The sequence below is a fragment of the Pristiophorus japonicus genome, chromosome 7 (assembly GCF_044704955.1).
Source record: "Pristiophorus japonicus isolate sPriJap1 chromosome 7, sPriJap1.hap1, whole genome shotgun sequence".
NCBI lineage: Eukaryota > Metazoa > Chordata > Chondrichthyes > Pristiophoridae > Pristiophorus > Pristiophorus japonicus.
Window position 1 is genome coordinate 153,403,825 of NC_091983.1, and position 25,977 is coordinate 153,429,801.

Here is a 25,977-nt window from a genome sequence, read left to right on the forward strand (position 1 = left end):
GGGCCATTTAGCCAGGGATAGGAGCGGCTGCGGTGGGCCATTTGGCCAGGGATAGGGGCGGCTGCGGTGGGCCATTTGGCCAGGGATAGGGGCGGCTGCGGTGGGCCCATTTGGCCAGGGATAGGAGCGGCTGCGGTGGGCCATTTGGCCAGGGATAAGGGCGGCTGCGGTGGGCCATTTGGCCAGGGATAGGGGCGGCTGCGGTGGGCCCATTTGCGAGCCGGCAGCTCGCCGGGGAGTTCACGTTTCAGCATCAAAACACTCCGAGCAGGTACAGCACGGGTTAGCTACAGAGTAAAGCTCCCTCTACACAATTATATAAAAGCAGCCCTCAGCCCACATTTCTTTCCTCCCATGCCTGGATACCGGAGAGAGACAGCTTGTTCCCTCCCATTATGCCTCGCATTACCCTGGAAACCTAAATGCCTGGGCATGCGCAGAACAGGCCTCACTTTTTTGGTGCAAAAAATTAGCTCCACCCTCAAAACTAGAGATGTTTCTGCACTGCGGCAAAATTCAAAATAATTTTGGCAAAACTTCGGACTTTTTGTGGGGAGCGTTATTTCGGACCAGAAAAATGGCCATTCATCTGAAATAATGCCAAAAAACGGCAATGTGGAATTTTGGGTCCATAGCCCCAGGGGATATATTAGAGCAAATAAATGTATTTCAACTTATTGCAGTTACAACTTCCAGTTTTGTTCAGTAAGTAATTATACATACCCAGGAATAGTCAACTTACGCTATTACCTTTTTAACCAAAGTTCTTTGACCTCTTGAACGATTCTATGAAATGGATTGATGTAAAAATATAATTTGTGGTGTTGATGGCTGCAGGGTGCTGTACTTGCACAGTATAGATCAATGGGACAAAATCACTTTGGTGTTAAAAGTAAATAATGTGCAATACTTGAGTACCATCATGAAAAATGCTGCATTGTTGCTAGACTGAGCTCCTGTTGGGCTCTATGGCCCAAAGTTTCCACACGCGGCAAAACAGGCGCCCCTTCGAGCTGGGCGCCTGTTTTTCGCGCCGAAAACAACGCCTGAAAAAAATCGTGCTATTCTCCACCTCCCTGCAGGTCCTCTGGCCCTCAGCGCAGCAGGAGTTGTAGGGGGGCGGAGCCAGGTCCCTGCGCTGAAAACAGTGCCGGGACCTCTGCACATGCGCTACAGTGGGCACGCAAGTGCAGTAGCTCCAGGCGCGCGAAACTGTGTGGGAAGGGTCCGAAGCACGCAGCCCCTAGCCCTGGCCGAATGGCCTCACTGGGGCTGTGTGAATAAGGCTCCTCCCACGGCCAGCTCCTGCTTCCTCCCGCTCCCGCTCTCTTTCCCCTCTTTTCCCCACCCCCCCCCCCCCCTCGGACCCGACCCGACTGCTGCTCCCGCTCCCGCTCTCTCTCTCCCCCCCCCGCCCCCCCCCCCCCGACTCGACCCGACTCCCGCTCCCGCTCCCTCCCCGACTCAACCCGACCTGACCCTACCGCTCCCTCTCCCACTCCCCCCCCGACTGGACCCGACCTGACTCCCGCTCCCGCCCCCGGACTGGATCCGACCTGACCTCCCCCTCCCCGACCTGACCTCCCCCTTCCCCCCAGCCGACCCGAACCGAACCTCCCTCCCCTCCCCGACCCAACGCCACCTACCTGTAAATCTGGTGCTGGGGACAGGCCCTGCCCGAAGTCTCGGGCCCGGCCCGTTCAGCCTTCGGTCCCGACGGCAAACCGCTGCCTGAAAGGCCTGCCTGAAGCACTTTCACACAGGTAGGAACATGGTTTATTTAATCTTTTCTTTGCTTATAAATTTTTATTCAGGTTGGATTTATTTGTATAATATTTGTATAAGTATAACTAAGGATTTATTGTAGAATTTAATGACTTCCCTTCCCCCCCTCGTTCCCGACGCCTAATTTGTAACCTGCGCCTGATTTTTTTATTGTGTAGACGAGGTTTTTTCAAGCGTACAAAAATCTTCACTTACTCCATTCTAAGTTAGTTTGGAGTATGTTTTCACTGTGGAAACTTTGAAATCAGGTGTCAGTGGCTGGACACACCCAGTTTTGAAAAAAAAATTCTGTTCCAAAGTGAAACTGTTCTACCTGACTAGAACTGCAGAAAACTAAATGTGGAGAATTCCGATTTCTAAGATACTCCGTTCTACACCAGTTGCTCCTAAAAAATCAGGAGCAAATCATGTGGAAACTTGGGGCCTTAGTATGGGCAATTACAGTATTTGAATTACTGTGAAATCTATTTGAATTTGTACTGCATTTTCCAGAATTGAAGCATTTGCTTTGGTTTCTGGCAAGCTAGATTCAGGATGCTTGTTATACCTTTCAGTTGAAGGATGTTTTGTCACTAGATTTCATCATGTAAACATTCATTATTAAATCATGAAATAATATCATGAATAATTGTCTAACTGTGAAGACTTCAATTTCACTGTTTGAGAGAACATCATTTCTTACTGATCTTGCCCTGACAGTGGAAGTGCATTTCTTGTTTTTTTTTTCTTGGAGCCTAAAAATTAGATCTTTTGCTCAGCAGTACAAAAATTGACCAGACTTGAGTTTGAGACACAGTTCATTCCACTGCAAATTGGTATAATTCTGTTGCCCAAGATAGCCATTTTGAGTTGGCCAAAATGGCTATTAATTTTCACCTCCTGTGGCCTTTTTAATGAATTTTCAGTGATTTAGGTTTGGACAGATAGAGTTGCCAAAGAAACATGTCAAATCTCATTCATTATTAAAATATTTCCTCTCATTCTTCCTTGCTTCCTCACTCTACTGCTCTTCTGCCCTTCCTCCCTACTCTGCCCTGCCTCCTGAAAGCAATTCGAGGCTAGCAGACATCCTCTTTGTATTTTTAGCTCCATGTATATATTTTTTATTTAAATTAGTTTATCTCCTGTGATGTTGTACATGGACAAAAATAAATATTTAGGACCGCTTTTCCTCTTTAGCACTTGAGCGTAAAGCATCATAATGGAGCCTACCCAATTGTGCAGCACTTCATTTAAGTGGCTGGGAAATCAGACGTGCTCCACTATGGAAACCTGATCCTTCTCATCTGCTTTTCCCCTATGTACTCTCCTCAGGTGATGTTTTAATCCCAAATGCAAGAGGAAAATCTGTCCCTCTCTCCCTGTATCTGTTTTCTCCTACTCAGTGTTTAATCTTCCTGTTTTTGTTTTTCATTCTTACTGTACTCCTGCTTTTCCTTGGGTTCAGTGACCATTTTGATGTGGGCCTGTCCCGTTTATACATTTATAATGGGGACTTGCCCTTCCTCAGAAAATTGGGCTAATTATGTATGTGCAGTGGGTGGTTTATTTTCTTCCCTTTTTAAAATTCAATATTTTTGACTTGGTATATAATATGTTGCTGAACACTGCAGTTGTTATAAAACCATATTTTTTGAATCTGAGCAATACCACAGAAGATGCAATAGTAAATTATTAAATGAAAGCAAGTTTGGAAATAAAATGCTGAACTTACCCATAAAGTTACTTTCAAAGGGCTCAATTTTCCCAACCCCTTTTTTCGGCGCACTTAACTTAAATGCGGCGACTTTGCGCATTGGAAACAGCGCTGAAAAAAAGGGGCCCCATCCTGCTTGCTCTGCCGAGTCTCCGGTGTCCCAGCGTGTGATGTAGATCGTGAAGTGGGGGGGGGGCGGAGCAACAGCCCAGCGCAGAAAGCACTGCCGGCAGCTGCGCGCATGCGCAGTGAAGTCTGCGTGCATGCTCCTCGCCCTCCCAGCATGTCCTGCGGGCTGTGAGCAGGACCCGATGCTTGCAGCCCCTATCCCCGGCCGAAGGGACGCCCTGATGTTCGCCACACCCTATCCCTGGCTGAGTGGCCTCCCGCACCGGCCTACTGACTTCCTGGGGTGAGGTAGGACTTCAGTTTTATTTTTTATTTATTGAAGGTTGTGCTTTGTTTAGTGAGGAGAGTTTTGATTGGGAGGGGTGAGGAGGAGAGTTTTTTTTTTTGCGGGGGGCGGCGGTGGAGAACAAGATTGTTTTGATGGGGTGGGGGGGTGTCGGGGAACTTTATATAAAAAAAAAACAACTTGATTCTGGCATAAAGGTAGGACTTCTATTTTTTATTATTTGATTGCTTATTATTTTTTGTGTTTTTTTTAGTGCTTTGTAAGTCTTGGTGCAGGTCCTCAGCTTCCTTCTATTTTTTATTTGTGAACTAATTGCTTATTACTTTTTGTGCTTTGTTTAATGCTTTGTAAGTCTTCGTGCTTTAAATGTACTAACCTGCACCAAATTCTTAACTGCCCGCAATGTTTTTCAGAGCTGGCCACATACGCTGACCTAAGTCGATTTGGAGTAAGTTTTAGCTGGCCAAAGTGACATAAATGGCCAAAACTGGCATAAGTGTCTGGGAACGCCCCCTTTTGGAAAAAAAAACTGAACTTAAAAAAAAAAAAATCGTACCTAACTGTCTTACTCTGGAGCAAATTTTTTGGGGAAAATGGTATTTTTTAATTTACACCAGAAAAAACAACTTACTCCAAAAAACATTGATGCAAGTCATGGCCAAAATTGGCCCCAAGAAGTTTTGCTTTCCCCTTTGGAATTCTGCATTCTCCAGGTTCCCTGTATGAAGAGTATGAAACAAGTAGCTGACACCCAGAATGCACCAATATTACTCTTTCAAACTACAACTTCCAGAATGCAGCCTTAATTTTTTTTAAGTCTGGACAGGAAAGTGGGAGTTAGGAACAAATGGACTGTTTTGCTGTCATTTATAAGAATATTCTGGTGTTTTAAGGACACATTCTGATTTTAAGTAGACAAGCAAATTTTCTTCTCCTAGATGCAGATCTAGGAACTTTTTTTCAGAGTAGCTGCCATCACAGCTCCTTGCATCCCTGGTGCTGTTGTGAAGGGATTGTTTATCCTTGTAGCACAGAAAACTATGAGTCACTCTTTCTTTCGAGGTCCGGTATTTTCAATCTTTTTTTAATCCTGTAATATCTCTGCTGCTGAGCTCTCTCTGCCATTTCTCCAGCCTCCATTTTTTTTTAAACTAGGACCAAGCTAAATATCACAGTCCAGTCCCCAAAGTACCAATGAGTAATGGCAGTTCCTTGTTACTATGTAGCCACAAAATGAAAACAAGGCTTTGAAAGTTTTGAAATGACATTCACTATGGGACCATTATAGTGCAATACCAGAATAATCACAGATTCATAAGAAGGTGTAATAAGGATTCTGCAATTCTAAAAAAATAATTACCTTGCTGTTTTTATGTTTTTGCAGCAAGTAGGGATTGACAAAGGTGACATTCCTGATCTATCTCAGGTAAGTTTTTTTTTTTCTATTCCTTTTGCATTCCCTGGTTAGATTAATTTTTATAATTTGTCAAATGCATATTAATTGAGCATGAAGACTGTATCTGGTCATGTCTGTTTGTGATGGGAGCCCAGTGGCTCTTGCAGTAAGATATTTTAGGTAAATTGCTTCTTGCTGTTTCAGTCCCTACTTTTACTTGTAATTGCTTGTGGTTCTGGCTGATTTACACATGATCTGGACAGCAGGAGCAGTGGTCTGTACACTATAACTAAATATTTCTCACACAGATCCTATAGGTGATCACAACAATGAAGAGTGCAGTTTTAGTCACAAAGAACAGTATTTCATTTTGCAAGAAGTAATGACTGACAAGTGCTCCTTCTGCTCTCATTTTGAGATGCAGATTGATCCCTGAGACAGACAGTGAGTGAGTAATGTACAATGCTTTTCAGTTTCAGCAGTATCAATCAAACAAAATGAATCCCCATAAAATGTGTGTTTCAGAATTTTCTTTATTTCACCTTTTAAGAAAATGATCTGCATGCATATGTGACAGAAGTTTCAATAATTTATCTTGGGGAGCCAGTGCAATCATATTTTGAACCAGTAACTTAACAATGCTTTCTTTTTAAACCAGAATAAGTGCAAGAAAGTTGAATGACTGACTGAATGTTCTATTTTTTTCTACTTCTGTGTGCCTGTATGCTGCATCCATAGCTAGAAAATTCCTATGTTTGTAAATTACTGTGATGGGACAGAAGTCGGTTTGGTGGTGTGCCTATTCCTGAAACACTTTTTTTGCAGTATCACAGTTGCCTTTAATGGACTGTACATCAGCATTAAGTATTCATCTATGGAAACAATTTACATAGTAAAAGTCCAAAGCCAATGCTAAAAATTATGGTACCTGTAGTACTGCATGCTTTATGTGCTATCTACTGAAGTTGATACTGGAGCAAGGCAATCATCATGTGATTTTAGAAACTTTCAAAAGGATTAAAAATTCCTTGGAACCTTCTCTTAATATTGCCGAAAGTATCTTTACAGTTCACAGCAAATTTTACTCTATCCTCATGTTGTGGTTTTCGGTTTTTTGAGATGAGCTGTACAAACCAATTGATGATTGTGACAGTGAATTCTCATTAGCACTATTTTGATTCTAGTGTTCTGTACAGCATCATTTGTCACTTACATTTCAAAGAGTTCAGTGATTACAAAAAAAATGACACTGATTTGAGTTCTTTTTAGCTAATGGCAAAATGTCATTAAGACCTTGTGACTTGGGTACATTTAGCTACTCCTTTCAATAAAACTGTTTGATAATGGTGATGGGATGTTTTGAAGGTATGCATTTGTGGATCCAAATGCATCCAATTAGCATGCTTCTGTGCAAGAATTATTTTGTGTGTATATGATATGGTGGAAAGTTAGGATAAAAAACCCAAACTCTGACAAATATCTGCATGTCTTAAAGTGCAAGTCTGTACAAGTATTATACTTTTTGAGTAGGGATAAATTCACAATAGGTTCCTGCTCTGCAGAATGTCAAGTGGCACCATCATTCCTGAAAAAGTATTTTTACATTTTTGATGATGTACATTTATCTTCACCTTAGTGTGGCAGTACCCAAGGTTATATAATTGATAAACATTGACTTTTCAGCTATCAAAATATTATGTATACCATATGGAACAATACATTACTACTTAATTTACTGTCAAAATTGCACTGTTTAACTGTACATTTGTGTTGCATAAAAAGAAGGAATTTGGAGTGCACGTTGACTTTGTTGACAACATGTTTGCATAGGTTTAGATTACTCACTATCTCCTGTAACCAAGAATGTTGTGATTTAACTTATTACTTTGAATAAAATAGAGACTGAATAAATTATACAAAACCTGCCAAAGTGGTTTGAGGTTAAAAGGATTAGAATTTGACTGTTGGGTAAGTGAACCACTGAACCAATAGGCTATTGAGGTCAAAACTTCAATCCCTAATTTGTTACATTCACCGATGAGAAATAACCAAACATAAATTAATGCTCTTGATTGCTATCCAGTAACTTCTGAAAATTTATGAACACTAGAAAAAGACCACCAACTATGTTGGTCCTACTGTTGAGTAGCCGAATGACATTTGCTACGCAGCTCCTACATGAAGAGTGACTAGCTGAACTAAGATTGCTGCTGTAGAATGTTGGTCCAGTGTGGTCACCACCTTTAGGAGTGGAGTCGGAGGAGAATATCTGATGGAGGAGCAGTTCTTTAGTTTTTATTGCGTTTACAAAACTTTTCATTATTTTTGTTTTCACTAAATGATAATGTTCACTAATACAGTTTTCTTTGGATATGAGTAAGTGTTTTAAGAATCGAGTTGAACTCGACTTAACAACATGCATCGATAAAGCGCATTCTATTTTTCTTTGCCAGATGATAGTCTTGAGATACCTAACAAACACCAAAGAAGGTTCTGCTGGGATCTACAGTTAAATTCTTCACTGTTGGCATCAGCCGCAGCCCAACTAATCTGACCTATCAAAAGTAATATATAGGAGAAATGTAGATGTTTGTTCATTTTCTTATAACAACAACTCTCTTTGAAAATGCAGGCAATACATCGGAGAATTCTTGCTGACCTTAAAAATTCTGACACTGAAAATTCACCTTTTAAAGATTGTACCATTGATAATCCGGTAACCCTCCATATGTTATCCACTATACCCCTGGTGTGCTGGTCTTTCTGTTAATAGATCTGACGTTATTGGATTAGATTGCTCAATGGAGTACTTAATCAATTTGGTATTTAGATTGGCTTAGAATCTAATAACTGAGTTTATTTAGCCACACCTTTCAAAAATCAACTTGACAACAGTGAGAGCATCTGGTAAATAGCTATGACATAATTGCTTGTTTAAGCTTGGTGTTCAGTGCAATCCATGTCATTTTCCTTGGAGGATATATCTTTGTAAAAGTATGTGCATGTGTGTATATAATATATATAATATATATATATATATATATATACTTCACAAAAAATTTGCTTCACAATCCAGGTTTTTCTGGTTGAACCATATTACGCAGAAATCTAATATGCTCTATCCCACCAACGATATAGAGACTTTTCCTGGATCTTTAAATATTTCTTGCTGTATAGATAGACATTCATTTCATTCAAGACCCAGAACTCAACTGTGAGATGTAGATCAACTAACCAACAATCAGAAGAATTGGAGCTAATGCTGATCCAAGAACAGAAAATGCTGGAAATACTCAGCAGGTCAGGCAGCATCTGGAGAGAGAAAGAGTTAGTGGGCTAGAAATTCGGCAAGTTTGTCCCCACTTAGCGCCATGGCGAAGCTGAAAAAGTTATGTTTTTGGGTGCTAAACAAGTAGCACAAAATTTAGCGCGTGATCGGAAAATTTGGCAGCGGTTTTGTGCCGGCGTTAAGTTATCGCAGGCCCGTTTTTTTTCTGTTTTTATGACGTCAATCGGTGTACAACGTTATGCTACCGCCTGGTCCGTTAACAGCAGTGTCTGGGGTGCGTTGCTGCTCCCAGCGGTTCTGTGACAACTTTTCCTGCAAGGATGACAATTGGAATGGTTACCAGAGGGTCCATCTGCTCTTGTGGCATATACAGATAGCCATCAAAGCACTTCTACCATACTGTGTGCATTTAATACAGTCCTCTGTTTAATGGCCCTGGTAGTTGCACGTGAGGAAGACATTGAAGTGCAGAAGCATCTTTTAAGATGTCAAAAAGCAGTTTTACTAATGTGTAATCATTGAAAGCAACACTAAGCCTACATATACCAACATGTCAGATTTACAATTTAAGTAATTGGAAAAAAGAAACCTAGAAACAGAAAATAGGGGCAGGAGTAGGCCATTCGGCCCTTTGAGCCTGCACCACCATTCAATGAGTTCATGGCTGAACATGCAACTTCAGTACCCCATTCCTACTTTCTCGCCATACCCCTTGATTCCCCCGAGTAGTAAGGACTACATCTGACTCCTTTTTGAATATATTTAGTGAATTGGCCTCAACAACTTTCTGTGGTAGAGAATTCCACAGGTTCACCACTCTGGGTGAAGAAGTTTCTCCTCATCTCGGTCCTAAATGGCTTACCCCTTATCCTTAGATTGTGACCCCTGGTTCTGGACTTCCCCAACATTGGGAACATTCTTCCTGCATCTAACCTGTCAAAACCCGTCAGAATTTTAAACGTTTCTATGAGATCCCCTCTCATTCTTCTGAACTCCAGTGAATACAAGCCCAGTTGATCCAGTCTTTCTTGATATGTCAATCCCACCATCCCGGGAATCAGTCTGATGAACCTTCGCTGCACTCCCTCAATAGCATGAATGCCTTTCCTCAAGTTAGGAGACCAAAACTGTGCACAATACTCGAGGTGTGGCCTCACCAAGGCACTGTACAACTGTAGTAACACCTCCCTGCCCCTGTACTCAAATCCCCTCACTATGAAGGCCAACATGCCATTTGCTTTCTTAACTGCCTGCTGTACCTGCATGCCAATCTTCAATGACTGATCTACCATGACACTCGGGTCTCGTTGCACCTCCCCTTTTCCTAATCTGTCACCATTCAGATAATAGTCTGTCTCTGTTTTTACCACCAAAGTGGATAACCTCACATTTATCCACATTATACTTCATCTGCCATGCATTTGCTCACTCACCTAACCTATCCAAGTCACTCTGCAACCTCATAGCATCCTCCTCGCAGCTCACACTGCCACCCAACTTCGTGTCATCTGCAAATTTGGAGATACTACATTTAATCCCCTCGTCTAAATCATTAATGTACAATGTAAACAGCTGGGGCCCCAGCACAGAACCTTGCGGTACCCCACTAGTCACTGCCTGCCATTCTGAAAAGTACCCATTTACTCCTACTCTTTGCTTCCTGTCTGCCAACCAGTTCTCAATCCACGTCAGCACACTACCCCCAATCCCATGTGCTTTAACTTTGCACATTAATCTCTTGTGTGGGACCTTGTCGAAAGCCTTCTGAAAGTCCACATACACCACATCAACTGGTTCTCCTTTGTCCACTCTACTGGAAATATCCTCAAAAAATTCCAGAAGATTTGTCAAGCATGATTTCCCTTTCATAAATCCATGCTGACTTGGACCTATCATGTCACCGCTTTCCAAATGCGCTGCAGTGACATCCTTAATAATTGATTCCATCATTTTACCCACTACCGATGTCAGGCTGACCGGTCGATAATTCCCTGTTTTCTCTCCCTCCTTTTTTTAAAAAGTGGGGTTACATTGGCTACCCTCCACTCCATAGGAACTGATCCAGAGTCAATGGAATGTTGGAAAATGACACTCAATGCATCCGCTATTTCCAAGCCACCTCCTTAAATACTCTGGGATGCAGACCATCAGGCCCTGGGGATTTATCGGCCTTCAATCCCATCAATTTCCCCAACACAATTTCCCGACTAATAAGGATGTCCCTCAGTTCATCCTTCTCTGACCCCTTTTATATCCAGAAGGTTGTCTGTGTCCTCCTTAGTGAATACCGAACCAAAGTACTTGTTCAATTGGCCTGCCATTTCTTTTTTCCCAGTTATGACTTCCCCTGATTCTGACTGCAGGGGACCTACGTTTGTCTTTACTAACCTTTTTCTCTTTACATATCTACAGAAGCTTTTGCAGTCTGTCTTAATGTTCCCTGCAAGCTTCCTCTCGTACTCCATTTTCCCTGCCCTAATCAAGCCCTTTGTCCTCCTCTGTTGAATTCCAAATTTCTCCCAGTCCCGGGGTTCGCTGCTATTTCTGGCCAATTTGTATGCCACTTCCTTGGCTTTAATACTATCCTTGAGTTCCCTTGATAGCCACGGTTGAGCCACCTTCTCTTTTTTATTTTTACGCCAGACAGGGATGTACAATTGTTTATGCTTGGGGTCACCTGACATCAGAGGGCAGCACGATCGGATGTCATGCAGGTTATACAGGAAGTCAACTCTTGCGATGATCCGAAGTGGGAATAAAAGAGATCGGGTACACACCCAAGGCAGTTTATAATAGCAGGACTACATTGGTGACGAGGTAAACTAAGAACTTTCCTATTTACAATGGGCACTATTGAAATTCTGCATGAATTCGTGGATGGCGAGGATTAGGCGGATTTTGTCAACCGCCTTGATCAATATTTTGTTGCCAACAAAATGGAGGGGGTCTGATGCAGGGCGGTTCTCCTCACTGGTCAGAAGGTTTACGGCATCATGAAGAACCTTCTCTCGCCTTTAAGTCCAACTGCCAAGTTTTATGAGGAATTGTGAGATTTGGTGCGTGACCATCTAAAGCCAAAGGAAGAGATCATCATCTCACGCTATCGCTTTAACACGCATGTCCGTGCTGAGGGCCAGGACGTGTCTGGATTCATCGCTGACCTACGACGTCTTGCTGAGCTGTGTAAGTTCGGGAACATGCTGGAAGACATGTTGAGACTTTTTCATGATGGGCATCAACCATGATGTGATTCTTTGGAAGTAATTGGCTGAAGAGAAACTGGACTTGAAAAAGGCCATCGCGATTGCCCAGGCATACATGATGACTGATATTATCCAAAGGTCGGAGCTCCACGGCAGGCTTGTCAGGTACTGCAAACAGGATTGTGTCGTCTTCTGGCAAAGCTGCTCATGGCAGAGCCAAATTAATTGTTTACCTGAAACCTGTAGCTGGTCAGAGCCCGACAACTGATACGAAGCTGAGTTTGCCCTGTTGGTTGGCATTGTGGGGGCAATCATCGGCCTCATCAATGTTGGTTTAAACAAAACAAACAGTAATGGCTGTTCAAAAGTGGGACATTTCCAGAAAATCTGCCCACAACTGAGCAAGCGTGCTGCTGCTGCTGCTCATCATATTGTTGATGATGACCAGTCCAGTGCTGACTTTGATACACAAACTGCGGAGGAAGTTTATAGTTTGTATTCGTTCTCATCAAAGAGCCAGTCGATAACTGTTAATGTGAAGCTAAATGGCGTGCCTGTATCAATGGAGCTAGACACTGGTGCAAGTAAGTCAATCATGACATTTGACAAGCTGTGGGACACTGAGGCTGTGCAGCCCAAGCTGAGTCAAGTCAAGGCCAAGTTGCGTACTGATACGAAGGAACGCATACCTGTGATTGGCAGTGCAGTAGTCAAGGTGTCGTATGATGGTGTCATCCAAGATTTGCCATTATGGATCGTCCCAAGTAATGGTCCAACGCTGTTCGGTCATAATTGGCTTGAGAATATCAAGCTGAACTGGAGTGATGTCAAAACATTGTCCTCTGTGAATGACACTTCTTGTGCTCAAGTGTTGAAGAAGCATCCTTCTTTGTTTGATCCTGGCATTGGTAATTTTACTGGAGCTCAGGTGCAGATTCTCCTGGATTCGGATGCAAAGCCTGTCTATCATAAAGCTCTGTCTGTGCCTTACATGATGAGAGAGAAGGTTGAAATTGTGCTTGACAGACTCCAACATGAAAGGATCACATCACCTCTCGAGTTCAATGAGTGGGCCAGTCCTATCGTTCTTGTGTTGAAGAGTGATGGCACTGTCAGGATTTGTGGCAACTACAAGGTTACGATTAACGGATTCTCGAAACAGATTCAGTACCCATTACCGAAGGCTGATGACCTATTCGCTATGCTAGCTGGTGCAAAGTCGTTCACTAAGCTAGATCTGACGTCGGCCTACCTGACACAGGAGCTCGTCGATAATTAGAAGAAACTGACCTGCATCAACACCCATAAAGGACTGTTTACATAGAATGGCTGATCATGCAACTTCAGTACCCCATTCCTGCTTTCTCTCCATACCCCTTGATCCCTTTAGCCGTAAGGGCCACATCTAACTCCCTTTTGAATATATTTAATGAACTGGCCTCAACAGCTTCCACAGGTTCACAATTCTCTGAGTGAAGAAGTTTCTCCTCATCTCAGTCCTAAATGGCTTACCCCTTATCCTTAGACTGTGACCCCTGGTTCTCGACTTCCCCAACATCGGGAACATTCTTGCTGCAGCTAACCTGTCCAATCCCGTTTCTATGAGATCTCCTCTCATTCTTCTAAATTCCAGTGAATATAAGCCAAGTCAATCCAGTCTTTCTTATGTAAGTCCTGCCATCCCGGGAATCAGTCTGGTGAACCTTCGCTGCACTCCCTCAATAGCAAGAACGTCCTTCCTCACATTAGGAGACCAAAACTGAATATTCCAGGTGAGGTCTCACTAAGACTCTGTACAACTGCAGTAAGACCTCCCTGCTCCTACGTAGAAACATAGAAAATAGGTGCAGGAGTAGGCCCTTCGAGCCTGCACCACCATTCAATAAGATCATGGCTGATCATTCCCTCGGTACCCATTTCCTGCTTTCTCTCCATGGCCCTTGATCCCCTCAGCCGTAAGAACATATAAATTAGGAGCAGGAGTAGGCCATCCAGTCCCTCGAGCCTGCTCCGCCATTCAACAAGATCATGGCTGATCTGGCCATGGACTCAGCTCCACTTACCCGCCCGCTCCCCATAACCCTTAATTCCCTTATTGGTTAAAAATCTATCCATCTGTGATTTGAATACATTCAATGAGCTAGCCTCAACTGCTTCCTTGGGCAGAGAATTCCACAGATTCACAACCCTCTGGGAGAAGAACTTTCCTCTCAACTCGGTTTTAAATTGGCTCCCCCGTATTTTGAGGCTGTGCCCCCGAGTTCTAGTCTCCCTGACCAGTGGAAACAACCTCTCTGCCTCCATCTTGTCTATCCCTTTCATTATTTTAAATGTTTCTATACGATCACCCCTCATCCTTCTGAACTCCACCGAGTAAAGACCCAGTCTACTCAATCTAGCACCATATGGTAACCCCCTCATCTCCGGAACCAGCCTAGTGAATTGTCTCTGTACCCCCTCCAAAGCTAGTATATCCTTCCTTAAGTAAGGTGACCAAAACTGCACACAGTACTCCAGGTGCGGCCTCACCAATACCCTGTACAGTTGCAGCAGGACCTCCCTGCTTTTGTATTCCATCCCTCTCGCAATGAAGGCCAACATTCCATTCGCCTTCCTGATTACCTGCTGCACCTGCAAACTAACTTTTTGGGATTCATGCACAAGGACCCCCAGGTCCCTCTGCACTGCAGCATGTTGTAATTTCTCCCTATTCAAATAATATTCCCTTTTTAATGTTTTTTTTTCCCAAGGTGATGACCTCACATTTTCCGACATTGTATTCTATCTGCCAAACCTTAGCCCATTCGATTAACCTATCTAAATCTCTTTGCAGCCTCTCTGTGTCCTCTACACAACCTGCTTTCCCACTAATCTTTGTGTCATCTGCAAATTTTGTTACACGACACTCTGTCCCCTCTTCCAGGTCATCTATGTATATTGTAAACAGTTGTGGTCCCAGCACCGATCCCTGTGGCACGCCACTGACCACCGATTTCCAACCCGAAAAGGATCCATTTATCCCGACTCTCTGCTTTCTGTTAGCCAGCCGATTCTCTATCCATGCGAATACATTTCCTCTGACTCCGCGTACCTTTATCTTCTGCAGTAACCTTTTGTGTAGTACCTTATCAAATGCTTTTGGAAATCTAAATACACCACATCCATCGGTACACCTCTATCCACCATGCTCGTTATATCCTCAAAGAATTCCAGTAAATTAGTTACACATGATTTCCCCCTTCATGAATCCATGTTGCGTCTGCTTGATTGCACTATTCCTATCTAGATGTCGCGCTATTTCTTCCTTAATGATAGCTTCAAGCATTTTCCCCTTTTTAGATGTTAAACTAACCAGCCTATAGTTACCTGCCTTTTGTCTGCCCCCTTTTTTAAATAGAGGTGTTACATTAGCTGCTTTCCAATCCGATGGTACCTCCCCAGAGTCCAGAGAATTTTGGTAGATTATAACGAATGCATCTGCTATAACTTCCGCCATCTCTTTTAATACCCTGGGATGCATTTCATCAGGACCAGGGGACTTGTCTACCTTGAGTCCCATTAGCCTGTCCAGCACTACCCCCCTACTGATAGTGATTGTCTCAAGGTCCTCCCTTCCCACATTCCCGTGACCAGCAATTTTTGGCATGGTTTTTGTGTCTTCCACTGTGAAGACCGAAACAAAATAATTGTTTAAGGTCTCAGCCATTTCCACATTTCCCATTATTAAATCCCCCTTCTCATCTTCTAAGGGACCAACATTTACTTTAGTCACTCTTTTCTGTTTTATATATCGGTAAAAGCTTTTACTATCTGTTTTTATGTTTTGCGCAAGTTTACTTTCGTAATCTATCTTTCCTTTCTTTATTGCTTTCTTAGTCATTCTTTGCTGTCGTTTAAAATTTTCCCAATCTTCTAGTTTCCCACTAACCTTGGCCACCTTATACGCATTGGTTTTTAATTTGATACTCTCCTTTATTTCCTTGGTTATCCACGGCTGGTTATCCCTTCTCTTATCACCCTTTTTCACTGGAATATATTTTTGTTGAACACTATGAAAGAGCTCCTTAAAAGTCCTCCACTGTTCCTCAATTGTGCCACTGTTTAGTCTGTGTTCCCAGTCTACTTTAGCCAACTCTGCCCTCATCCCACTGTAGTTCCCTTTGTTTAAGCATAGTATGCTCGTTTGAGACACGACTTCCTCACCCTCAATCTGTATTACAAATTCAACCATAATGTGATCACTCATTCCGAGAGGATCTTTTACGAGGAGATCGTTTATTATTCCTGTCTCATTACACAGGACCAGGTCTAAGATAGCTTGCTCCCTTGTAGGTTCTGTAACATACTGGTCTAAGAAACAATCCCGTATGCATTCTATGAATTCCTCCTCAAAGCTACCCCGTGCAATTTGATTTGACCAATCGATATGTAGGTTAAAATCCCCCATGATTACTGCCGTTCCTTTTTCACATGCCTCCATTATTCCCTTGATTATTGTCCGCCCCACCATGAAGTTATTATTTGGGGGCCTATCTACTACGCTCACCGGTGACCTTTTCCCCTTACTATCTCTAATCTCCACCCACAATGATTCAACATTTTGTTCATGAGAACCAATATCGTCTCTCACAACTGCCCTGATATCATCCTTTATTAACAGAGCTACCCCACCTCCTTTCCCTTCTTGTCTATCTTTCCGAATTGTCAGATACCCCTGTATGTTTAATTCCCAGTCTTGGCCACCCTGCAACCACGTTTCAGTAATGGCCACCAAATCATACCCATTTGTAATGATTTGTGCCGTCAACTCATTTACTTTGTTTCGAATGTTGCGTGCGTTTAGGTAAAGTGTTTTAATACTAGTTTTTAAACCATGATTTTTAGTTTTGATCCCTCCTGCAGCCCTTTTATATTCATACATATTGTCCCTTCCTATCACCTTGTGGTTTATACTTACCCCAGTGCTACTCTACTCTGTTGCCTCCTGCCTTTTGCATCCTTTCTTGGGGTTCTGTTCATCTGAGCTCTCACCCACTCTAACTAGCTCAGAGCCCTCTCCTGGGTTCCCATCCGCTGCCAAGCTAGTTTAAAGCCCTCCCAACTGTACTATCAAAAAAAACGTACTACACTCAAATCCCCTAGCTATGAAGGCCAGCATGCCATTTGCCGCCTTCACTGCCTGCTGTACCTGCATGCCAACTTTCAATGACTAATGTACCATGACACGCAGGTCTCGTTGCACCTCCCCTTTTCCTAATCTGTCACCATTCAGATAATCTGCCTTCATGTTTTTACCCTCAAAGTGGATAACCTCACATTTATCCACATTATACTGCATCTGCCATGCATTTGCCCACTCACCTAACCTGTCCAAGTCACCCTGCAGCCTCTTAGCGTCCTCCTCACAGCTCACAGCATCAACCAACTTAGTGTCATCTGCAAACTTGGAGATATTGCACTCAATTTCTTCATCTAAATCATTAATGTATATTGTAAATAGCTGGGGTCCCAGCACTGAGCCCTGCGGCACCCCACTTGTCACTGCCTGCCATTCTGAAAAGGACCCGTTTATTCCTACTCTTTACTTCCTGTCTGCCAACCAGTTCTCTATCCATGTCAATACATTACCCCCAATACCATGTGCTTTAATTTTGCGCACTAATCTCTTGTGTGGGACCTTGTCAAAATCCTTTTGAAAGTCCAAATACACCACATCCACTGGTTCTCCCTTGTCCACTCTACTAGTTACATCCTCAAAAAATTCTAGAAGATTTGTCAAGCATGATTTCTCTTTCATAAATCCATGCTGACTTGGACCGATCCTGTCACTGCTTTCCAAATGTGCTACTATTACGTCTTTAATAGTTGATTCCAATATTTTCCCCACTAACCAGTCTATAATTCTGTTTTCTCTCTCCCTCCTTTTTTTAAAAAGTGGGGTTACATTAGCTACCCTCCAATCCATAGGAACTGATCCAGAGTCTATGGAATGTTGGAAAATGACCACCAATGCGTCCATTATTTCTAGGGCTACTTCCTTAAGTACTCTGGGATGCAGACTATCAGGCCCTGGGGATTTATCAGCCTTCAATCCCATCAATTTCCCTAGTACAATTTCCTGACTAATAAGGATTTCCTTCAGTTCCTCCTTCTCGCTAGACCCTCTGTCCCCTAGTATTTCTGGAAGGTTATTTGTGTCTTCCTTTGTGAAGACAGAACCAAAGTATTTGTTCAATTGGTCTGCCATTATTTTGTTCCCCATTATAAATTCACCTGAATCTGACTGCAAGGGACCTACATTTGTTTTCACTAATCTTTTTCTTTTCACATATCTATAGAAGCTTTTGCAGTCAGTTTTTATGTTCCCTGCAAGCTTCCTCTCATACTCTATTTCCCCCCTCCTAATTAAACCCTTTGACCTCCTCTGCTGAATTCTAAATTTCTCCCAGTCCTCAGCTTTGCTGCTTTTTCTGGCCAATTTATATGCCTCTTCCTTGGATTGAACACTCGTTAATTTCCCTTGTTAGCCACGGTTGAGCCACCTTCCCCATTTTATTTTTACTCCAGACAGGGATGTACAATTGTTGAAGTTCATCCATGTGATCTTTCAATGTCTGCCATTGCCTATCCACCGTCAACCCTTAAAGTATCATTCGCCAGTCTATGCTAGCCAATTCATGTCTCATACCATCGAAGTTACCTGTCTTCAAGTTGAGGACCCTAGTCTCTGAATTAACTGTGCCACTCTCCATCTTGATGAAGAATTCTACCATATTATGGTCACTCTTCCCCCAAGGGACCTTGCACAACAAAATTGCTAATTAATCCTCTCTCGTTACATAAGACCCAGTCTAGAATGGCCTGCTCTATACTTGGTTCCTCGATTTATATTGGGCTAAAAAACCATCCCTTTTTCACTCCAGGAAATCCTCCTCCACCGTATTGCTACCAGTTTGGTTAGCCCAATCTGTATGTAGATTAAAGTCACCCATGATAACTGCTGCACCTTTATTGCACGCATCCCTAATTTCCTGTTTGATGCTATCCCCAACCTCACTACCACTGTTTGGTGGTCTGTCTCCAACTCCCACTAGCCCTTTGGTGTACTGCAGGTCTATCCATAGAGATTCCACATCATCCAAGCTAATGTCCTTCCTTACTATTGTGCTAATCTCCTCTTTAACCAGTAATGCTATCCCACCTCCTTTTCCTTTCTGTCTATCCTTCCTGGATACCTTTTGGATGTTGAGTTCCCAGCCTTGGTCACCCTGGAGCCATGTCTCCGTAATCCCAATTACAACGTATCCATTAACAGCTATCTGCGCAGTTAATTCATCCACCTGATTACGAATGCTCCTCACATTGAGACAGAGTCTTCAGGCTTGTTTTTTTTAAACACTTTTTTTGTCCTTTTAGAATTATGTTGTAATGTGGCCCTTTTTGATTTTTGCCTTTGATTTCTCTGCCCTCCACCTTTCCTTATCTCCTTTCTACCTTTTTGCTTCTGCCCCCATTTAACTTCCATCCCTGCATAGATTCCCATCCCCCTGCCTGTTTGTCTACAACAGGTGTCCTTTCAGAATTCGTTCAGCTGCAGCCATATTCCAGAGGAATATGGAGAGTCTACTGAAGTCCATTCCTAGAACTGTCATGTTCCAAGATGACATTCTCGTCACAGGTCGCGACATTGCTGAACGTATGAACAATCTTTAAGTCCTACATCCTCTGGGCAAAGTGGGACTCGGGCTGAAATGTTCAAAATGTGCCTTCATGGCACCTGAAGTTGAATTCCTTGGTAGGCTGATTTCTGCCGATGGAATCAGGCCTACTGATTCAAAAACCAAGGCCATCAAAAATGTACCCAAACCTCTGAATGTGACAGAGCTGCGTTTGTTCTTTGGGCTACTCATTTACTTTGGTAATTTTTTACCCAGATTGAGCACTTTATTAGAACCACTGCATTTGCTACTCAGAAAAGGTAACAATTGTGTCTGGAGTATGTCTCAAGATGGAGCCTTTGAGAAAACCAATTCAAACAAGCTCTATTCAAACAAGTTGCTGTGATCTGTGTAAGCGTATGAGCATATGATTCATATGGTGTTGGCTGTATACTCCAAAAAGCTAATGAGTCGGATAAGCTACAACCTGTTGCAAATGCTTCGGGAAGTTTATCAAAAGCGGAAAGAGCTTACAGCATGGTAGACAAAAGAAACTTTGGCCTGTGTGTATGGTGTAACAAAGATGCGTCAGTACCTGTCTGGTCTCCATTTTGAACTTGAAACGGATCACAAGCCACTCATTTCATTGTTTACAGAAAACAAAGGTATTAATACCAATGTATCATCCCGCATACAGAGGTGGGCGTTGACATTGTCTGGCTATAACTACATTATTCATCATAGACCTGGTACTGAGAATTGTGCCGATGCACTGAGTCGTTTGCATTTGCCTACACCTGATGTGAAAATGCCTCGACCCGCAGATCTAATGTTGGTCATGGATGCTTTTTAGAGTGATGAAACTCCTGTCACTGCTCAACAAGTTAGGATCTGGACCAGCCATGACCCTATTTTGTCGGTTGTGAAACGTTGTGTCCTCAGTGGTGATTGGTCTGAAATACCTATGGAGATGTGTGAAGAGACCAAACAACACAAAGATGAGCTGTCATTCAGTCAGATTGTTTACTGTGGGGTAATTGTGTCATCATGCCTAAGAACGGTAGAGAAAGATTTGTACATGAGCTACATAGCATTCATCCCAGTATTATGTTGAAAGCCATTACTAGGTTTCCTGTATGGTGGCCTGGAATTGACTCTGATCTGGAATCATGTGTGCATCAGTGTAATACTTGCATGCAACTAAGTAAAGTACCAGCAGAATCTCTGTTGAGTCTTTGGTTGTGGCCATCTAAACCATGGTCGAGGATCCACATCGATTTTGCAGGTCTATTCCTTGGAAAGATGTTTTTTGTTGTGGTGGATGCATATTCAAAGTGGATAGTGTATTTTGTCATCCAGTACATCTACAGCCACTATTGAGAGCCTATGTGTCATGTTTGCGACTCATGGTTTACCTGACATTGTTGTGAGCGACAACGGATCTTGTTTCACAAGTTTTGAGTTTCAGGAGTTCATGAAACTCAATGGTATTAGACATGTTAAGTCAGCTTCATTCAAACCTGCTTCTAATGGTCAAGCAGAGCGTGCTGTTAAAACTATCAAACAAAGTATGAAATGTGTAACTCGGGGTTCACTTCAAACTCGTTTGTCATGTATATTGCTCAGTTATAGGACAAGACCTCATACTGGTGTTTCCCCTGCTGAACTACTGATGAAGAGAATTCTCAAGACCAAGCTTTCACTTCATCTTGATTTGAATGATCGTGTTGAAAACAGACGTCAAAGTCAGCAATTGTATCATCGTACTGGTGTGTCACGAGATATCTCTGTCAATGATCCAGTGTTTGTACTGAACTATGGTCGAGGTCCAAAATGGATCGCTGGTACTGTTACAGCTAAGGAGGGTAACAGAGTGTTCATTGTCGTCCTCAAGAATGGCCAAACATGCAGAAAACATGTTGACCAGGTAAAACTGTGACACACAGATGAACTGGAACCGTTTGAGGAAGATCCAGTCAGTGACCCACCAACTATCGTTCATTCACTCGAGGCCTCTGTTGTCATTCCTGAACCCGGACCTTCAGTCTCTGATGTTATTACCACTCCCACCAGAACTGTTACTCAACCCCCAGTCACAACTGACTTAGAATGTTCACCTAGAACTAATGTTGAACTGAGACAATTAACTCGTGAGCGGAAAGCCCCAGATTGTCTTGTATTGTAAAGTGACTGATACTAAGATCTTGAAAGGGGGATATTGTAATATATTTATGCTTGGGGTCACCTGGCACTAGAGGGCGCCACTGTCTGATCTCATGCAGGTAATACAGGAAGTCAACTCTTGTCTTATCCGAAGTGGGAATAAGAGATCGGGTACATACCCGAGGCAGTTTATAATAACAGGACTTTTGTGTTGTTACAGTAATGAAGGAGTGCATGAATAAAAATATTACTTACTCCCTCGACCCTGCAATGGTCATTGAACTTTCTCGTACATTGTTGATCTTTCTTGGTATTAGCGACTGAGGAAACCTCCTCAGCCACGCTGGTCCACAATCGCATTTGCACAGCTGGGGAGGGGTTTATCAGTACCCCTCCTATTAAATTCCCCCATCTGATTTGTACAGCTGCAATGAGGGCCTCGTTTGCTTCATAGCTAAAATTTTGAGCACTCTGCCTGCTGGAGTCCCCCGCCATTGTGGCTGCTTGGTCTGTGAGAAATAGCTGATCCAGCCCTGGATGTACTGCGCATGCGCAGGCGCACCCTGACAATTAACCAGAATCGTAGGAAGAACAAGAAAAATCACAGAAAATAAAATCGGGGGAAAAAAAATTGTGCATGCACAGAAGGTCCATTTTTTTTTTTCATCGCTAGTTTCGGCTCCGGCTCTCAAATTCCATCGTGCAAAGCCAGATTTATTGCGCTATCGCCGGTCACTGCGACTTCCAGCGATAAAGCTAACCCGGCACTAAAAAAATAACTCCCATGATTATCATCCAAAAAACGGGCAAAATCGCTAATATTCGAATTTCTAGCCCAATGCTTCAGGTCGATGACCTTTTTATCAGAACTGGAAAAAATTAGAGAAGTAACAGGTTTTAAGCAAGTATAGAGGCAGGGGAGAAAAGAACAAAAAGGAAGGTCTGTGATGGGGTGGAAGGCAGGTGGTTTAAATGACAAATGGGATCATGGTGCAAGGCAAAAGAGGGTGGTAATAGAACAATAAAAGAAACAAAAAATGGGTTTAGAGGAACTGAAAATGACAAAAGCAAAATCATACCAGCAATTGCTGACTGGAAAAAATGGGAGTAGTGGTTATGATCTGAAATTGTTGAATTCAATGAGTCCGAAAGGCTGTAAAGTGTCTAATCGAAAGATAAGGTGCTGTTCCTTCGCGCTTACATTGAGCTTCATTTAGAACAGTGTAGGAAGCTGAGGACAGAGAAGTGGGGCGGAGAATTAAAAAGACAAGCGACCAGAAGCTCAGGGTCACACTTGCAGACTGAACAGAAGTGTTCACCCAATCTGCGTTTGGTCTCCCAACGTAGAGGAGACCATGGCGGGAGCAGCAGTACGCTAAATTGAAAGTAGTACAAGTTCACTGAAGTTTCACCTGGAAGGAATGTTTGGGGCCCTGGATGGTGGGAAAGGTGGAGGTAAAAGGGCAGGCGTTGCATCTTTTGCGCTTGCATGGGAAAGTGCTGCGGGATGGGGAGGTGGTGTTGGGGGTGATTGAAGAGTGGACCAGGGTGTCGCGGAGGGAGCGGTCCCTTTAGGAATACTGAAAGGGCAGGGGAGTGGAAGATGTGTTTGGTGGCATCACGCTGGAGATGGCGGAAGATGATCCATTGAATGTGGAAGGCGAGGACAAGGGGAACCCTACTGTGGTTCCAGGAGAAAGGGTGAGAGCAGATCTTCTGGAAATGGCATGGACACGTCAATGGCCCTGTCAACCATGATGGAGGGGAATCCTGGTTGAGGAAAAAGGAAGATATACCAGAAGCACTGGTATGGAAGGTGGCATCGTCGGGACAGATACTGGGAGACTGGAATAGAGTCCTTGCAGGAAGCAGGGTGGATGAAGTGTAATAAAGGTAGCTGTGGGAGTAAGTGAGCTTGTAGTAAATATTGGTCGACAGCCTATCCCTAAAAGTGGAAATAAAGAAGTTGAGGTAGGGAAGAGTCGGAGATGGACAATGTTAAGGTGAGGGAGGGCTGGAATTGTAACCAAAAGTCGATAAAAATGTTCCCATTTGGATGAGAGCAGGAAATGACACTTTAAACCGAGGCCCAGTCTGTCCCTTCAGGGAGTCCTGGGTTATGGGGAGCAGGCAGGCCAAGCGAGCGTCTAGGCCAAAGTCAGATCAGCCATGATCTTATTGAATGGCGGAGCAGGCTCAAGGGGCCAAATGGCTGCCTCCTGCTCCTGTATGTTCTTATGTATGTTCTTATGATATAAAAGATCTCAATGCACTATTCAAAGAGCATGGGAGTTCTCCTGGAATCCTGGCTAACATTTATCCCTGAACCAACACCTGAAAACAGATTATCTGGTCACGGTCTCATTTGTGGGACCTTGCTGTACACAAATTAGCTGCTCAATTTCTGACAAGAGTGACGATACTTTGGGGGAGGGGAGAAGTACCAAATTAGATGTAAAGCGCTTTGGGATATACTGGGGTGATTTAGGGCACTATACAAGTTCCGGTTCTTTATTTTTCCCCTTTATTTTCTCTCCTCTCTCTCTCTCTCTCCCTTCTCTCTCTCCTTTCTTTCTTTCCCACTCTCACCCTCTTCCCTCCCTCGCTCCGTGCGCGCTCTCTCTCTCTCTCTCTCTCTCTCTCTCTCTCTCGCGCGCGCTCTCTTTCTCTCCCGCTCTCTCGTGTCCCTTCTCCGCCCTCTCTCCATCCCCCACTCCCTCGCTTTCTCCGTCTCCATTTTCCCCCCTCACGCTTTCCCTCTCCCTCTCCCCATCCCCCAACCTTGTGCGCTAACTCTCTCTTCTCTCTCCATCTTCCTCTCTCTCTCTCTCTCTCTCTCTCTCTCTCTCTCTCTCTCTCTCTCTCTCTCTACATCCCTGTGCTCGCTCTCACTGTCTCTTTCCCCCCCCCCCCCCCCCCCCCAACTTGCGTGCACTTTTGCTCTCTCTTCTCTCCCCCAGAATGCGTGCGCTCTCTCTCTTCTCCTCCACTCCCACGGGCGTATGCGCGCGCTCTCTCTCAGAAACTTAATCGAGATTACCTCTTTATGCTAGTTTCAGGCCTTTTATTTTAGGATCTTTTTAAGAGAATAAATACAACTTTCAACTGAGTTCATTTGAGTGTGTTTGTTTTGTTAAAAGGTTTTCATTGGATTGAAAGCATGGAGTTTTTTGTGATACTTTGGTTTTATGGTGAAAGAAAAGTAAAGTGTGAAAATGTAGTGTCTTGCTGTTTTCTAGGCAAATGATTGCCGAAGGTTACACAAGTGCCATATGTGGTTTGTTGGTGAATTACCAGTAAATGTATCATGAATGTGTTGTGCTGTTACTTTTATAGGCTCCTAGTAGTCTTCTGGAAGCCCTAGAGCAACATTTGAATACACTGGAAGGGAAGAAAAATGCAGCTGGCAGTAGGTAGGGTCGTTCTATTTAGATTACACATTTTCATAAAATAAGAGGGCGTACTGCAGTTCTCACTTTATATTTGGCTTACATTTGCTACTTACAGCTACATGATGACACTTTGTAAATGCAATTACTCCATTAGTGGTTCTGTAAAGTAATTAAGATGTTCATGTTAAACTATTTAATATGAGAGTAACAGTACAAGTAATATAAGAAATCATTCAAGTAGTATGATAAATCATTTAAGTATTAGTATTTTGTATTGCAACGCAAGGAAAACATCTTTGCATATATTGACCAAATCATGAGGAGAGGAATTATAAACTAAAGGGTACAATCCTGAAGGGGGTGCATGATCAGAGACACCTAGGGGTACATGTGCACAAATCGTTGAAGGTGGCAGGGCAGGTTGAGAAAACAGTTAAAAAAGCTTATGCGATACTGGGCTTCATGAATAGAGGTATAGAGTACAAAAGCATGTAAATTATGATGAACTTGTATAAAACACTGGTTATGCCTCAACTGGAGTACTGTGTCTAATTCTGGGCAGCGCACTTTAGGAAGGATGTGAAGGCCTTAGAGAGGGTGCAGAAAAGATTTACGAGAATGGTTTCAGGGATAAGGGACTTCAGTTACCTGGATAGACTGGAGAAGCTGGGGTTGTTCTCCTCCAAGCAGAGGAGATTGAGGGGAGATTCTAAATCATGAGGGGTCTGGACAGAGCAGACAGAGACAAACTGTTCCCATTGGCAGAAGGGTTGAGAACCAGAGGACAAAGCTTTAAGGTGATTGGCAAAAGGCGACATAAGAAAAAAACTTTTTTTACACAGCGAGTGGTTAGGATCTGGAATGCACTGCCTCTAAGGGTGATGGAGACAGACTCGGTTTCGGCTTTTAAAGGGAGTTGGATAAGTACCTGAAATTAAAAAATGTGCAGGGCTATGGGGAAACGGCGGTGGAGTGGGACT

At 43.2% G+C, this 25,977-nt stretch overlaps 1 protein-coding gene across 8 annotated transcripts in view; it reads left to right on the top strand.

Annotated features, from left to right (window-relative positions):
• The window catches only part of LOC139267314 (clathrin coat assembly protein AP180-like), a 375,181-nt gene that overhangs the window by 220,395 nt on the left and 128,809 nt on the right, over nt 1–25,977 (top strand). For all 8 annotated transcript variants that reach the window (XM_070885426.1, XM_070885432.1, XM_070885424.1 and 5 more), the window contains exons 9-10: nt 5,281–5,322; nt 24,942–25,018. In XM_070885426.1, coding sequence (XP_070741527.1) covers nt 5,281–5,322; nt 24,942–25,018 — 119 coding nt within the window. The remainder of the gene's footprint in view (nt 1–5,280; nt 5,323–24,941; nt 25,019–25,977) is intronic.